Below are 15209 nucleotides of genomic sequence, written 5' to 3'. Positions count from 1 at the left end.
ACACGTGGGGGGCGAGGGTGAATCGAGCCCTACCTCCAGCTGGTCCTACAAAGCACATATAAGGGGAATTCGGCGGATATCGCAGGGCGGGCAGGCGCATACAAGGGGGGGAATCGGAAGGCGGATGGTATGGCGCAGAAAGCATAGATCTGGGACGGGGATTAGGGGCGCGGGCGTGCGGATATCAACACATGGAGCAGTGTTTTGGGTTGCTGGGAAAGGGTTTTGCTCTTACTCGTTCGCTACAAAGTTGCGAGAAAGATAGTTCATCTTTCAAGCTCCGCGCAACCTTTCCGGAGGGTGAAAGCGATACACAATCAAACTCTTGCTCGAAAGCGTTAGGACAAAAATAGCGAGAGCTCTCTGGTAGCAAAACTCAAACGAAATTTAATACCTCTCACCCCCAGGTCTTCCCCAGACTCACAAACAATATATATCGAAAAGAAAGGATTAAAGAGTATCAAGACTATTTCAACAAAAAAAAAAAAATAAAACGCGAATATAATAAGTATAATAAGAGTATGAGAGAAAATAAAATAAGAGAAGAGAGAAAAAAATAAAACATTTCACATTCACTTAAGAGATAATCTTTGTACATGATGGGGGCTGCGGGATCACCTTTTGATCGAGGTCGGGAGCGAATACGCCCGCTCGTTTCGCAGAAGGTGGCTCCTATCCCCGGCACCATAGGACTGAAGGCTATGGCGGATTAGATTGCTGCTTGGCGAGTTGGGGAGATTAAGCTCGGAAGGAGGAGTCGGTCCGAGCATCTTTAGCTGCCGCTTCTCTTCCACCTCATCCTCATACTCTACCTTCTCCTCCCCATACGACATCCAGATCTCATCTTCATCATCGTACGCCCCCCCGTCCTCATCGTCATACGCATCCTCATTCTCGTCATCTAAACCATAAATATTCTCCACCTCAAGAGTGTCTTTCTCGTCCTCGGCTGCAACCTTATCTCCCGCTTTCTCTTCCTCTCCACTCACATCCCCCTCACTCTCCTCATCTTCTCCGACCAAATCCTTATCCCTGGCCTCCTCTCCACTCGGTCTCACATCCGCTCCGTCGCTCTCGGTAGCATCGTGACCCATATCGATATCATTACCGTCTCGGTCGACTTCTTCTTCCCCCTCCTCCTCCTCTTCCTCTTCCTTCTCACCAGCTTCAACTGCTTCTCTCTCAGCATTATCTACACCTTCATCAAGCATTTGTTCAAATCGTTGTACATCTTCCACTAACCGCAGCATGTCGACGGAAGAGGCAACGTTCTGGCAGAAAACATGCTAATAAATAAAATCAGAATGAGCAAAAAAAATAAACAATTATTCATTGATAATCCCTTGTATTTACCTCCAATAGCTCTTCTGCACTAGGCCGATCATGCGAATCTATCTTAGTGCACTGTTCAAAGAAATCAACATACTCCTCAGACAGTTTCTCATCTTCCGATAACCTATCGGTAGAAGACATCCGCCGCGGCCGGGGCATGCCTTTGGTGGCGATCAAAAATAGGGCCTAAAAACCAGGATGAGTTAATTCCGGTTCAAGTACACAAATAAGAGTTGTGCGCGATGAATCACCCTGAGTGCGGGATAATCCAGGTAGGGTGGTTGCCCATCCACCATCTCATAAAGAACAGCTCCCAAACTCCAAATATCGGCCCCCACGTCATATTCGTTGCCTTTCACTACCTCAGGTGCCACTAAACATTCAACCATGGAGTCAGTCAAGAGCCATGTTTAGAATCAAATCAGATTTAAGATAGTTACTCCAATAGGGTGTGCCAACCACAGATGAACGCGTCGGCTGCGTCTGCGTTAACTGAGCGCAGTGGCCAAAATCGGCTAAAATAGACACATGGAGGATGAGGGATTCGAACAGAGTGCGAACAATTTTCCAAAAAAAAGCGAGCTAATTACCAAGCTTAACCTCTCCTCTTGAATTCAACAAGATATTGTCGCTCCGTAAATCTCGGTGGACCCTCTTTAGCCGATGTAAGTGGGCCAGCGCTCGCAACACATCCCTCGTTATTCGGGCGACTCGAGCCTCCGTCATTAGCATCGCTATGTCCCCTGCGCCATCCGCAACAGACAAGATATCGGCCAGCGATATGTCCATTCGCTCCATGACGATCTATCCCACACAAGTACAAGGTTAGACTCAGGTGGACAAAAATTCACCCTTTGACATAGAAGGTTACCCAAAGGCTATCCACCGTCCAATAGCTGGCAATGTACTCCACAATATTCGGATGCCGGCTCATTTTCATCATGGTGAGCTCGTGTCGAATTTTTTCGAGCTTAGCCGTGGAGGTTTTGGGGATAATCTTAATGGCAACCTAGTGAGGGGGGAGAACACGCAGTTCAATCAACTGCAAAATGAGAAACTGTTGGTTCAATTTGACACGAACCGTCTTGTTAGTGAGAGAATGCTCGGCAGCAAACATCCCTCCTGATTCTCCCTCTGCAATCTGCACCAAATTGGCATACATCCGCTGAGGGTCACCCTGGTCTACCATGCCATCTAGATGCATAAAGTTGAATTCCGTAAATCACCTTAGGCACTGTATCAAAATAAATGGGCCATCTTCACCTAATCCGAAGAGATTCTCAGCAGACGGTGGCGGCGAGGGTAAGGGTGTTTGCTCCAGTCGAGTCTCAGGTGGTGCGGGGAACTTCTCAGGTGGACTCGTTTGCGCTCGATCCTCCTCCGTTTTCGCAGCAAGTTTATTTTGGGGGGCAGAGGGTCTTTCCGTCTTGGGCACAGCTGCAGCCACCTGCAATTGGGAGGGTCGACTGGGGGGGTGGGCGGGGTGGGTGGTCACCGGAACGGAGGAGGATCTTCTGCGGTTGATATCGGCCACGGTAGGCACCGGCTTCCGCTTGCTTGCGGCGCGTTGAAGAACTTTGGGGGGTTGGGACACGATAGACACCGTGGGGCCTAGTTGCTCTCGAGGCAGGGGTCTGTTTCCGGGAGCGGTAGGATGTGGCAAAGGTTTCGGAGGAGGTGGTAATGACGGGGGCGGGGGCTGGGGTGGGAGCTCCCTTTCGCTACGGTTGCTGCGCTGGGATCTCGAGGTTGTGGGTGGAGCAGGTGAGAGTGGAAGTGATCTCTGGGCAGAGGTTGTTGTGGTGGTGCCGCTGGCTGTGGCGGTCTGTGGAGGCCGGTTGCCTGTGGACGACTGCGAGGGCGCATGAGGAGATTTTGTTGTCACGATGGGGGCAGAGCGAGCTGCAACGGGTGGCGTCTGTGGGGATACTTGTGATGTGGATTCGGCAAGGGTATCACTCGAAACAGACTTGACAGAAGGAGATTGATTTCGCCGCTGTGGTGCGGGATCGTGCTGCTGCAATAGTCGTGAACGATGCTCTAGTAAGCTTCTAAAGGCAGCAGGGTTTGCCTGCACCGCCTCTTCTGTAACGCCAAACGACTTCAGGAAATCCATCCATTCTTGTGGTAAATCGATGGAGTTGACGTCGACGTCTTCAGGCTCAAGGTGAACGACGTGCCGCACATTATAGGGTCGGCCTATAAGCTCGCCACGAAACGGTTCTGCTCCTATTGATAGCATGCAAGAATTAATATGTATTATGAAACAGAAATATGAATAATTTCGCCTTACTTTGTTGCAATGGTGTCGGAACAAGATGAGGATTAATATATTTAGTATTAAGAACGTCGTCACCAGGCAACTTGTCTTGCCAAACATCGGGAAGTCCCTACATAGCGCAAAAAAAATGAGCAAAAGACATAGGATAACGGGTGCTGCTATGTCAAGGAAAAAAAATTACTCACCACATACTTCCCGAGCTCAGGATTATATTCAACATGAATTCCATGCTCAAACTCAGTGGGTTTCGAAATATCTACAATCTTGTCAAACTGCTGACTGCGTTTTGCGGTAGGCATACTCGCAGTCGAAGCATTCTGATGCTGATAAATTCGCCCACTGCCGCTCGGAATGGAAGATTCTGAGCCTTGGCGGTACATAGGGTAGCGAGGGGCTGTCTGCGCTCCACCCGTGCCACTTGAAAGACACGAAGTAGAGGCATTACTAAACAATGTACCGTGGGGTCCGGGAGGATAGCGTGCCATCAGTTCTGAAGTAAGCGGGCTATTCACACTTGACTCCCGAGATTTTGTGCGAGATGAATTATTTCCCATTGGCACCGGAAGAATCTCCAGATTCTTAGAGGATTAGTTGCTGATGTAAGAGATAAAGAGGGGAAGGGGAGTGCGATCTCTCTCAAAGCAACGAAATGTGGATGTCGGCGCCAGTTTGCAAAAAATAGATTAACCTTTCGATGATGAGGAATCGGTGCTATATCTGATGTTGATGGTGGAATATATGATTAACGCAAAATGATTGCTTAAGGGGATAGTGCTCGCAGATCCAAGTATAACTAAAAAAATTAAATCAAATCGGAAAAGGGAGATGCCGGCAAGCGGGAAAGATTAAAATAAATCAGAGCACACGGAAGAAAACAAATTCGTCGTCTTCTAACGTGGAAAAGGGGCCCTTCTAAGATTAAGGCAGTGGGAGCTCGAAAAGAATTGCGAGATGAAGAACAAGCCTTGCTGTGGTAGTGGAACAAAAAGAATAAAGAAAGAAATAAAAAGGGAGCCGAGATGCTAAGTTCTCTTCCATGCTTTCCCCTATAGTTACCAAAGTACACAATTCTCAATCCACAACGGGGGACAAAATCTGCTACGGGTGGGATCTGACTGGAAGAAATCCTGTACTGCCATACTTCGTTCTATATGAAGTAACCCAGAGCATCGACCGTTTTGGGGTTAATGGCTTTACGTTTTCATGTCTTTTATGATTTGCCCCCTTTGCCGTGCCGCTTTTCTCAGCACTCTTCTCCCCTGCGCCGGTATGAGAGCAACGGCCTGGACCCAAAATAGACCGCTGCCGAGGCTCCACTATAACAAGATAGCGATCGCCAAAGATCCACCAGCAATGAAAGCTACGTATGCTCTGAGACTCTTGGCCATTATGCATTTGATATAATGATTTTAAAACAAAGGCATCGATTTTGCATTGTTTGATATGCTCTTCCCATGAAACTAATTCGGTGCTACATCAAGCCTAGCCCAACTTTCTGAAATAAACCAGACTCTTCTTATTCTAGAAATTTTCATCTTCCTTATGGGGCCGGAGTAAGAATATTTAATAGAATAAAATAGCTGGGCTTAAGTGAATACAAAACCTATAGTCTCATAAAGTTTCAAAAAATTTTTTTCTATCAATCGCATTCCATAATTGCAATATTAAAGTATTCGAGCAGTGACCTGAAGATATATCGGGGTGACAATAGGCAAATTGTTTACACAACATGCTCCATTGGTTGAATGACCATCTATCTATATCTAAGTACTTTTACAGTGGAAACGAAGCTTTTCTTTCAACTAGAAGCACATCAATTATCACACTCTGATCATAATTTTACCTGACTGCCGAGGGGTCAGATTACGAATACAATAACCGGAGATTAAGGTCACCATAATCCACTTCATATGAACTAGTCAGAATATATACAACTTCAGAACATCATGGCAAAAAATTAAAACCATTTGTGAAAAAATAACTCCCCAATAGCTTGAGACATTATGAGAGGCACTCTGTTGCTCTCTATACCTATGTCTGATAGATATGTGACCACCCTACATTTCTTAGCAAAACTCTTCATAATTGTTTTTTTTTTCTTACGACCGGAATCAAATTTGAGGAATTTTATCGTTACATACACACATAGGTCATATTTATATTCAACATTGTTCTTCGGTTTAATAGGTAAGTCGCCCGATCATAGCGAAAGAACTTGGAGATGCATTATTGTTTTTTATTAAAGAAATAGCGGAAAAGATAATATCTAACACCCCCATTTCTTCTTCAACTTTTCTAAATCTTCGGCAGATACCTCCTCTCCAGATTGGATGTGATCAAAGATTTGGAGAAGAGCTTGAAATAAATAACATTTAAAATAACGTTAAAGCGGATATAAAAAGGTTACGATTATACATACCTTGTTTTTCGCTCGAACTCAAAAACATCGTTACCATCTCGAATCGCTGAACTTGTGAAAGCCCCTTCAGCACATTGTATATCTCAGTTGCTGAGTCATTTCTTGAGAGATATAGACAAGAAATGTGTTAAAAAAATGCTCACATACGGAGGGAAAAAAAACATGTCAATACTTACGGAATGTAATAGTTTTTCAGAACTTCTATGAATTTGGTGAGATATTCAGACTCGAACGAGGATCGGAAGAGGTTCCCGAAAGAAGATGGGGGTATGCACTACACGGAAAATAGAAATATTACAATTTAGAATTGGTGACATGTGTTTCAAAGGAAAGCTCGTTATACCTTGAGATATTGATAGAGAAGTTTTTCATTTCGCCGATAGGTACGCCAATCACGCTCAAATTCATAGGTGGTTCGCGGCGCTTGGGTCTTTACTTCGGCATTAACCTCGGGCAGCTTTATACCGGTGCTATGGGTGATAGCGGATTGAACGGAGGAACTCGTTTTCAATGGCGCTACTAATACCTCTCCCGACTTTTTCTCATCTTTTTTTGCTTCAAATGTGTCCACTTCTTCGATTACAAGCCTTCTTCGTTCTGGGCGATCTACCATTGCCTCGGGCTCTAAGCTTTTACCTTGTTGAGATGGAGACACCATCTTTTTGCTCGCCATCGGCTTGAGTAGCTCGTCGGGAGCTACTTCGGTTGGAAGTTTGGAAAGCTCGGCAAACACTTGTTTATTACCAGGTTCGATATCGAGAGCTCTTTGGAAGTCTGTTGAAATTCAGGAAGAATATCAAGAGAAAAAAGTCAATTCCTTTCGTAGTGAATAGCAAAACAGTAACATCGGGTAGAGATATTAACCTTGTCGGGCTTCCTTGTATTTTCCTTGTTCCTTGAGAGCGATACCTCTTCTCCACAATGCCTTAACGTTGTCCGGCTGAAGACCTAGGCCCACTGTGCAATCTTTTTCCGCCTCTTTATATCTATGGAATAGTTGAGACAATATTCAAAAGTATAAACACTAAAAAAAATGCAAACCTTTTTAGCTTCAAGTATGCCATTGCACGGTTTATAAGTGAGACGGCATTTTTGGGATCGAAAGCGATTGAAGTTGTATAGCATTGGATAGCATCTTCGAATTTTCCATTTTTAAAGAATTCATTTCCCTATGCGATCAGAGGTCAGTAGCTCGAATTTTGGCAGACCGATAATTTTGTTTTTATTGAAAAAACCTTTTCTTTTTCAACAATTGACCTCTTTTCATTTCTCTCAGTGCTACCTTCAGATTTAACGTTTTCTATCTTACTTGCGGACTTCGCGGAGACAGCCTCCACATTCGACTTCGTTGCAGAGCTAGTGTACTGATCTTTAGCGCGGATGGATTTACGCCAATCATCAAGATCTGCTAATACGCTCTTGAAATCCGCACTTGACTTTAATTTAGACATTAGTCGATCTAAAATTTATAAGAATATTCCCGAGTCCTATTCCGTTAAGGAAGTGTTATATTTCGATGGTGGCTTAATCGCTTCATTTTGTATACCTCCTATGGAAATTCCAATATCGATAAAATGCCACTATTATTCCCTACTTAATTTATGATACAATCAAGAGAATAGAAGTATAAAGAGATCAAGAGCATCGTAGAAAGGTAAAACTCACCTTTTCAAGAAAAAAAAAATTAGGAAAAAAAATGTGGAAACGTAAGAATAAAAAAAAGAAATAGTAGAACAAAAAATATCTTAAAATAAAAGGCGAGAAAGGAAAAGAGGTGGAAGAGGAGAAGGAGGGGGAAATGAAAAGTCTGTTCATATATCGCAGTATTCAAAAAAAAACAAAATAATAAAAATGTAGAAATACCAAAATATAATAACCTGTATATATAGCTCTAACTAAGGAGGAGAGGAAAAGAAACAAAACCCGCCGAAATAGGTGTATCTGAACCATTTTAGGATTCATTCTTGTTAGATTCACTCGACGCATCGTCCGAGGGTGGAGGCCCTACACTAAGAGGTCGCATGTCAATTCCCGAACGTAGCCTTGGGAATGCGCCAAGCCGAGCATAAAACATCTGAAGTCGTAGACGGAAACACTCCGCATACAGGTCCTGAATTGATCTAGATTCGTAGAGGCCTTGGTGCAAATTTCGGATAAAGACATAAAATTCGCCCACAGCCACTAGGCGGTCTCGGCAATACTGGTCGATGGGGAGCCAGTCATCTAAACTGGAAATACGGAACCGGAATTTCATCTCGCCAGTTCGACCGCAGGCCTGGCAGCCTAGGAAAGGTCCTGGGTCGCTAAATCTCTCCCATAGCATCGGTCGTAGTGCTGAGTTGCGCAACCCTTGTTCTGATTTTGCAATTTCTTCCATCATCCCAGGCGGTGCCCCTTCAATAAAACATGCGTTGTAGAGGATAGCATCCGCAATTTTTCTAGGATTAACACGAGGGTTTGAACCAAAGCGTAGACAGGGTTCAATATCTTCTTCGAGGCAATGCTTCATAAATGGTAGTGAATGCAGGCGTTTGAGTAAGGTGGAGCGGCCCACCGTGATGAACTCCTTAAACTCCGCAATCAGAGTTTCATCCACTTGTTGACTACCATCACCCTCTGTATTAATGGGAGCAATTCTTTGTCTCAGCCCCAATAATTCCGCAAAGTCCACGCTCGCGCGATTGTGCACGCTGACACGCTTAGAACCGCTCTCTTCTCCCATTGTCGCATTGGCCGGTTGCTGCTGGGCCATTTCTTCCATTCGTTTACGCAACTCCTGAAGCTGCTGCGATTCCGCCGCAAGGCGTTCGCGAGTCTCCTGCAGCTGGGTTTCAAGCTGATTTCTAACCAGTTGCAGTTCATGCCGCTGCCTTGCCTCTGATGCCACCATGCCGTTTGCCTCTTCAAAGAGACGTTGGCTCAACTCCTCCAGTTCATTCTCCACCATGTCCTTTGAGTGCTGTATTTCTGCTACCTTTTCAATTTCATCCACATACTTCTCGTTTAATATTTTAAGATCGCGTTTCAGCGCCTCCAACTCATCGGCACGCGCATCTGCTGCATCTTCAAGTTCTTCAATACGAGTACGCAACTTGGCTGATTCATTCGTTAGGCGAACTGCTTTAGCCTCAGCATCTGTAAGTTTGCGCTTAGTAGCTTCGAGTTCATCGCGGAATGCAAGACGATCTTGCTGTAGCGCTGCAACTGATTGGATAACACGATTGCAGAGATGGCAGATGCGTGATTCTGGACTCACTAGGATCTGTTGACAGAGACACTCTATAGGCGATGATTCCGAATCAGGAGCAGGTGTTTCGGCTGTTGAAGCAGGACGGGAATTGTTGATATTGTTTGCGTCTCCAGTTTCCCCTTCTACTGACGGTAAATGGCTACTATCCAAATGTCCGTTGAGAGATTTTTTAAATCCATGGGAAGGAATAGATTCATTATGATGTGTATCCTCCCCAGTTGCCATCGTTTCCATTCTGCAGTGAAGAGGATTAAAGTTTTAAGGAAAGAAATAGAGAAAGGCGAGTGAATGTGTGAGTTGTATAGATTGAAATTGTGAAAATCAAGCCACCCAACAAATCAAAATACCTTCCCCTCACTTTCTTTCTCTTCTTTTGTCAGAGAGGGGTTGATTTTATAAGTGATGAACGATACAATCTCCATTCTAGCAGCCATATTTGTGGTGGTGTTTGCATTCCGTTGGTTAATGGGTAGTTACCCAGTTTCTCTATCTTGACATTGCGAATTTCAGCCATTTAACTGCCTTTCACAAATTATTCTATGTCTTAGGCGATTCGTCATCTTCGAACTCCGGAGATGCCAGAGCGAATCAGCAGCCACGAAGGAATCCTGTTCGCACCCCTCCTCGCAACACTCCTCCATCGGGATCCGCGACCCCCGATTCCACCGCTCGTTCCAATTCTTCTTCCATCTCGACTTCCACACACTCCTCATCCCCTTCTCTCGTACACCGTTACAAAATGCATGATGCAATACAAAAGGAGGATGAAGTCATCGAGCCACCGCGGGTGTGGGAAGCAAATCCAGATAAGCGGCAAGAGTTATTGATGAAGCGGAAGGAATACATGGTATTGCAGGCAAGAAAGAAATTTTTGGAACAACAAGGAAAGTCTTCAGCCGCGAGCGCGTCGACCACGGTATGATATCTATTAGCAAGGCATCTGGATACTGAAAAGCAGAGGGAAACACGGTATATTAAAGAGTGCCTATCTTTTATTATCTAATCCTCAACTGAACTCCTATGCGCTTTACTCTTTTATAATGATAATTGGCATATTACACCATATATATTTTAACCCCCATTGTAAAGTAAATAAGGCTATAGAATGCATTCTCTAACTGTTATTTACAAAAGCTTTATCTTCCATTTCAATTTCCGTTGCCGATGCCACAGCCCCAATTCTTTTTTCAAACCCTGTGCACACCCTCCTATACCTTACACGCACCTCGTCTGGTAGACGCTTATCAGCAAGGATATTTTCCATCAAAGGCTTGTGGGTGTACTTCCATTCCTGCATTATCCTCTCAACTGCCTGTCTGCTTGCACAAGATTCACCACAGAGAAATAGGGTCACCCACCGCTCGATCTCGCCCTCAAATTTCTCAATCGAAGTTTTTGGCAATTGTTTCTTTAATGGCGCCCCTAATTGTATTAATCTGTCGTGATACAAATATGCCGCGGCATCGGCGATCGTAGCACTTGTTATAGCACGATGTGTAGCCAACAGATCACTAGTAAGAACCGATATATACAGAGACGAGAACTCTGGGGGAAGAAAATAAGTAAGGCGGGCAAGAAGCCAAGGGTGCATGCCCCAAAAGTGTTCGCTTAGAGAGGACACTTGGGCTGAGCTTTTATCTCTGGCCACAGAAAATATCCAAGACGTTAAGTGATTTTTTAAAGTGTCATCTCTAGAATACTCGCTAGTGAGCAAAAGCGCGTGTGCGATTATATCCTATCAAAAATGGAAAGCCCCGAAGTCAGTAGTAATAGAGATGTTTGAACAGAAACAATACAAAAGGTACTATTCCATCAGGAACGCGGGTGGCAAATTCTTTCAAAGATCTGGATATAGCTATGCTATTTTCTTCTAGCCTAAAGTGCTCCAATAATGTTCTAGCCGCAGCTCTGCGAGTGATTGTCAACGGCGAAAGCCTGTAGGAGCAAGCTATTGAAAAAAAAAATGAATAAACCACTTGTGAAAGGTAAGGTGCATTATATCTACCTAGTAAGGGCTCTGTTTCGCCGTGCTCAGCGATTGTCGTTGTAGTCTGATTCAATAAAAATGACTGAATCCCCGACATAACATCACCGATGGCAAACGTCTGAGAGAGTTCCTGAAAGTCCTATTAAAATAACGTTAAAGCCGCTAATTCTCGCTATGATATGTTGGAATACAAGAAAAACGCTTCCAACCTCCGCTATCCGCTCTTGGTAGATCCTTTTCGAAGGATAATGCTTGCGGTATGTCCTCAAAACATAAAACCATTTTTCTTGCGATAAATGTGGATTTGAAATCAATACTCTAAACAATGCCTGCGATGCATTCAATATTTCTTCCTTGGTCATCACTCGACGGTTAGTGCGCACACACTCCACTTTATATGCCTCCCATCGTTTATCTAACTCCTCTAAAGATAAGGACTGAGCTTCGCTTTCCACTTTTTGAAAGCGTGTGAAAATACGAGAAAAAGTACTCTCATCCCAGTGGATGGAGGGGCTATTAGTACTAGCTTCACATATAAGATCAGTGACAAGAAGCAAGAGATCTAGTGGGAGAAGACCATATTCTGTTGGAGACATAGGAGTACGTGTATGTAGAAATAACATTAGGGCGTGACTACGCCGAAAAATTAATTGGGACTGTTAATTCATTTGGTGTAAATAGTTCTTTCCTAAATTATTCTCTCCACCATACCAATGACACAGCCAACATCAACAACAGTCAACGGAGCAGTCTCAACTACTAAAGAAGAACCTCCTACTCTCGCTGCACAGGCAGTGCTTGTGCAATCTGAACCGATGCCCGATGATGCAGTGCCAATTTCTGGACCTGACTTCAACCACCCATTATCGTTTTCGGAATTACTACGGTCATATGAGCGAATCGGATTTCAAGCGAGCAGTTTAGGGAAAGCGATCGATATTATCAAGCAAATGGTAATGATATTGAACAGAATCGTTCTTTTGTGAATCCAGCTCAGCTAATCTCCATGGTAATATAAAGCGTAAATGGAGACTATCAGACGAACCAATTCTTCCTGATGAAAATGAGGAGTACCTTGATCCCAAAGTTCGTTCTGAGACTCGCTGTCGCATCTTCCTTGGTTATACCTCTAATCTTGTCTCCTCAGGCTTGCGTGAAATTATAAAATATCTTGTTCAGCATCGTATGGTTGATTGTCTCGTTACTACAGCGGGTGGGATAGAGGAAGATTTCATCAAGTGTCTTGGTCCAACCTTCCTCGGGTCATTCCACCTTGACGGTGCAGACCTCCGCCGGCGCGGGTTGAATCGAATTGGGAATTTATTGGTTCCGAACGACAACTATTGCAAGTTTGAAGATTGGGTGGTGCCCCTCCTGGATCAAATGCTGGAGGAGCAAAAGAAGGAAGGGACTATATGGAGCCCTTCGAAAATCATTGCACGATTAGGGAAAGAGATTAACCATCCTGATTCTATCTACTACTGGGCATACAAGGTAAATTGTTGGATTCAATGATCTATATTCAGTTGCCTATAAGCTTATGCTCATGATGTGCTCTCGATCATGCTAGAACGATATTCCCGTGTTCTGCCCCGCTTTGACAGATGGTTCGCTCGGAGATATGATCTACTTCCATTCATATAAGAACCCTGGGCTGATAGTCGATATTGCGTCCGATATTCGAGCCATTAACACCCTCGCAGTTCGCGCCCGCAAAACTGGGATGATCATTCTGGGGGGAGGGGTGGTAAAGCATCACATTTGCAATGCAAACCTCATGAGAAATGGGGCCGATTTTGCGGTGTACGTGAACACTGCGCAAGAATTTGATGGCAGTGACAGCGGAGCACGCCCAGACGAAGCAGTGAGTTGGGGGAAGATCAGATCAGGTGCTGAGAGCGTGAAGGTGTATGCGGATGCGACAGTAGTATTCCCCTTGATAGTTGCCGAGGCCTTTGCCAAAGAGCAGCTATAGTAGAATAGAGCAAGAATTAGAACTTTCTTCGTTATTTCCATCTAATTATTTATTTTCCAAATTTGACGCGTTACATTTTTTTTTTTTCAATTTTTTTCTTCTATTTCTTGAAACTATAAATTCATTCAATATCAAAATGGAACAAAAAGCAACATCAAGATCTTCTGGCGGAGCCGTGAAAACAAATCTCAAACCACGTCCTATAAGCACTAATACTAAGTCAGCCTTAAGACATCGTATACTGATTTTCGCTCAAACGCGTCTAACTTCTTGAATATAGATCTACTACCCTCTCTGCAAACGTGACAGGACGCAGGCCGGCGTCAACAATCGCGCAGGATAAGACAAAATTGATTAGCGAATCAAGAGCTCAGAATGTAACTAAAGTGGAGAGTGTTCGACAGAGGGTGGGCGCGATAGAAAAGGAGAAAGAGGGAGCCGATTCAAAGCCGAAGAAAGGTCTGTATGAACATCGCATTGTTTTTTGAGGCAATATTTGAATTCAAATATTTGCGTAGTGACTGGACGTGTGATTGCCTCTCGCTATATGCAATCGACAACTTCTTCCACAACGAGGACAATACCCCCCCAAGTTAAATCTTCGGCTGCATCTGCTACTCAAACCCATACTGCCACAAATAACTTAGTAAAAGAGAGAATAGGTCAACGAGTCAGTAATAGGGATTCTAGAAAACAGGTATCAACGACAAGCAGCTCTACGTTTGCCAAACCATCTACACTACCTGAAAAGTCTGAGGGTAGACAGATTCACGCTGTTAAAAACATTCCTGCTAAGCCAAAAGAAACCTCTACAATGGAGGCAGATAGACAGATGCATAAAACTTCGACTCAACCCCCTAATACGGATACCAATTCTTGCATGCCACCTGATTCTGCTTCAGATGCTCCCACTTCCCGTTTGTCTATTTCGTCTAAAACTTCGCCGACTGCCCAACTTCGAGGCAAACCACCCCTTCGTATCCCTCAGCTAAAAACTTCGCAGCCAGCAAAAGATTCACTAAATAACGAAGAGGAGATTTCTCATTTACAGACGCGTCTGACACAATGGTGTTTCCTCAACGCACGGAGTGCATGGTCGTTTGAACAACAGAAAATCCAAGCAGAGGTAGGAAGAATTTTTATTTCACCAGGTTTTACTGAAAAATTATTAAAATGAATTGATTTGCTTGTAGGAGCAGTTGCTAGCAGTATGGAAGATGGTGCGCGACATGAATGAAGAGATCATGCGTGAGGAGCGGAAACTAAAGCTAGAAAAAGAGATTTATGCAGTAGACCATATTCTCCGTATTCAGGTTAGTTCCACTTAGAAAGTTTGTGAGCTCTCGGTGGTTAATGGCTATGATGAGATAGCAAGAGAATTTAGACGCGATTCTTGACGAGCTCAATACATTTACTGAAAAGTATGTTGCATATGCGGAGGCGCTCGCACGAACAACCTCAGTCATGCCCATTTCCCAAATCAGCATCCAAAACCTTGGTAACGTTTTCTATTCAATGTGAAGAAGCGCTCTGCGTAGCGTTCATTAACACCCATTTTTAATTTGAACTAAAATAGATGCATTGCAAGAACAGCTCGACCAGTTGGCGCAATTATTAGAGAGCAATCTCCTTGAAGGAGGAGCCGGAACTGAGCTGGTTTGTCGCTGAATACCTACTCTATTTTGCTCTATTCAGAATATTCACGTTTCTTCTTATCAGATCCAGGATTTCGCCAAGGCACTTAAGAATACATATCGCACCATCCAGGAAGAGACTCGCGAACTACGAGAATGCGAAAAGCTGCTGGTGGAACTTGCTCGTATGGAAGCCTGGGAACAAAGCACAAGCGCTCAGAATATCCAGTTTAGACGCATGCTTGCGATTGAAAAATGAACTTTGTTTATCCATGTGCATGATAATTTATTTCTAGTTAGTGACCCTACATACAGAATAAACACATCCCTC

At 44.1% G+C, this 15209-nt stretch overlaps 7 protein-coding genes across 7 annotated transcripts; 3 read left to right on the top strand and 4 right to left on the bottom strand.

The window, feature by feature from the left end:
• Nucleotides 1-614: 614 nt before the first annotated feature.
• VTP21DRAFT_4174 (uncharacterized protein) lies at nt 615-4167 on the bottom strand (the record flags this gene model as incomplete). Its single annotated transcript, XM_069394556.1, has 10 exons — nt 615-1286; nt 1354-1518; nt 1584-1705; nt 1773-1847; nt 1923-2136; nt 2204-2341; nt 2414-2526; nt 2596-3561; nt 3626-3722; nt 3799-4167. The coding sequence occupies 10 exons, from the start codon at nt 4165-4167 to the stop codon at nt 615-617; spliced, it is 2931 nt and encodes a 976-aa protein (XP_069255782.1).
• A 1712-nt stretch (nt 4168-5879) lies between these two features.
• VTP21DRAFT_4173 (uncharacterized protein) lies at nt 5880-7483 on the bottom strand (the record flags this gene model as incomplete). Its single annotated transcript, XM_069394555.1, has 7 exons — nt 5880-5968; nt 6033-6133; nt 6209-6306; nt 6376-6806; nt 6897-7018; nt 7074-7201; nt 7268-7483. The coding sequence occupies 7 exons, from the start codon at nt 7481-7483 to the stop codon at nt 5880-5882; spliced, it is 1185 nt and encodes a 394-aa protein (XP_069255781.1).
• A 500-nt stretch (nt 7484-7983) lies between these two features.
• On the bottom strand, nt 7984-9516 carry VTP21DRAFT_4172 (uncharacterized protein; the record flags this gene model as incomplete). The annotated part of the gene is made up of 1 exon (XM_069394554.1): nt 7984-9516. One exon carries the CDS (start codon nt 9514-9516, stop codon nt 7984-7986), a length of 1533 nt encoding a protein of 510 aa, XP_069255780.1.
• Nucleotides 9517-9684: 168 nt separating this feature from the next.
• VTP21DRAFT_4171 (uncharacterized protein) lies at nt 9685-10204 on the top strand (the record flags this gene model as incomplete). Its single annotated transcript, XM_069394553.1, has 2 exons — nt 9685-9751; nt 9831-10204. 2 exons carry the CDS (start codon nt 9685-9687, stop codon nt 10202-10204), a joined length of 441 nt encoding a protein of 146 aa, XP_069255779.1.
• A 192-nt stretch (nt 10205-10396) lies between these two features.
• Nucleotides 10397-11892, bottom strand: VTP21DRAFT_4170 (uncharacterized protein; the record flags this gene model as incomplete). Its single annotated transcript, XM_069394552.1, has 4 exons — nt 10397-11017; nt 11088-11230; nt 11288-11408; nt 11479-11892. 4 exons carry the CDS (start codon nt 11890-11892, stop codon nt 10397-10399), a joined length of 1299 nt encoding a protein of 432 aa, XP_069255778.1.
• Nucleotides 11893-11982: 90 nt separating this feature from the next.
• On the top strand, nt 11983-13244 carry VTP21DRAFT_4169 (uncharacterized protein; the record flags this gene model as incomplete). Its single annotated transcript, XM_069394550.1, has 3 exons — nt 11983-12222; nt 12290-12763; nt 12840-13244. 3 exons carry the CDS (start codon nt 11983-11985, stop codon nt 13242-13244), a joined length of 1119 nt encoding a protein of 372 aa, XP_069255777.1.
• A 136-nt stretch (nt 13245-13380) lies between these two features.
• VTP21DRAFT_4168 (uncharacterized protein) lies at nt 13381-15137 on the top strand (the record flags this gene model as incomplete). Its single annotated transcript, XM_069394549.1, has 7 exons — nt 13381-13463; nt 13525-13703; nt 13763-14370; nt 14438-14557; nt 14616-14742; nt 14821-14900; nt 14964-15137. The coding sequence occupies 7 exons, from the start codon at nt 13381-13383 to the stop codon at nt 15135-15137; spliced, it is 1371 nt and encodes a 456-aa protein (XP_069255776.1).
• Nucleotides 15138-15209: the final 72 nt, after the last annotated feature.

Source organism: Calcarisporiella thermophila, assembly GCF_041956535.1.
Source record: "Calcarisporiella thermophila strain CBS 279.70 unplaced genomic scaffold VTP21scaffold_2, whole genome shotgun sequence".
NCBI lineage: Eukaryota > Fungi > Calcarisporiellomycota > Calcarisporiellomycetes > Calcarisporiellales > Calcarisporiellaceae > Calcarisporiella > Calcarisporiella thermophila.
Note: the sequence above shows the minus strand (reverse complement) of the source record. Positions and strands in the feature narration are given on the sequence as shown.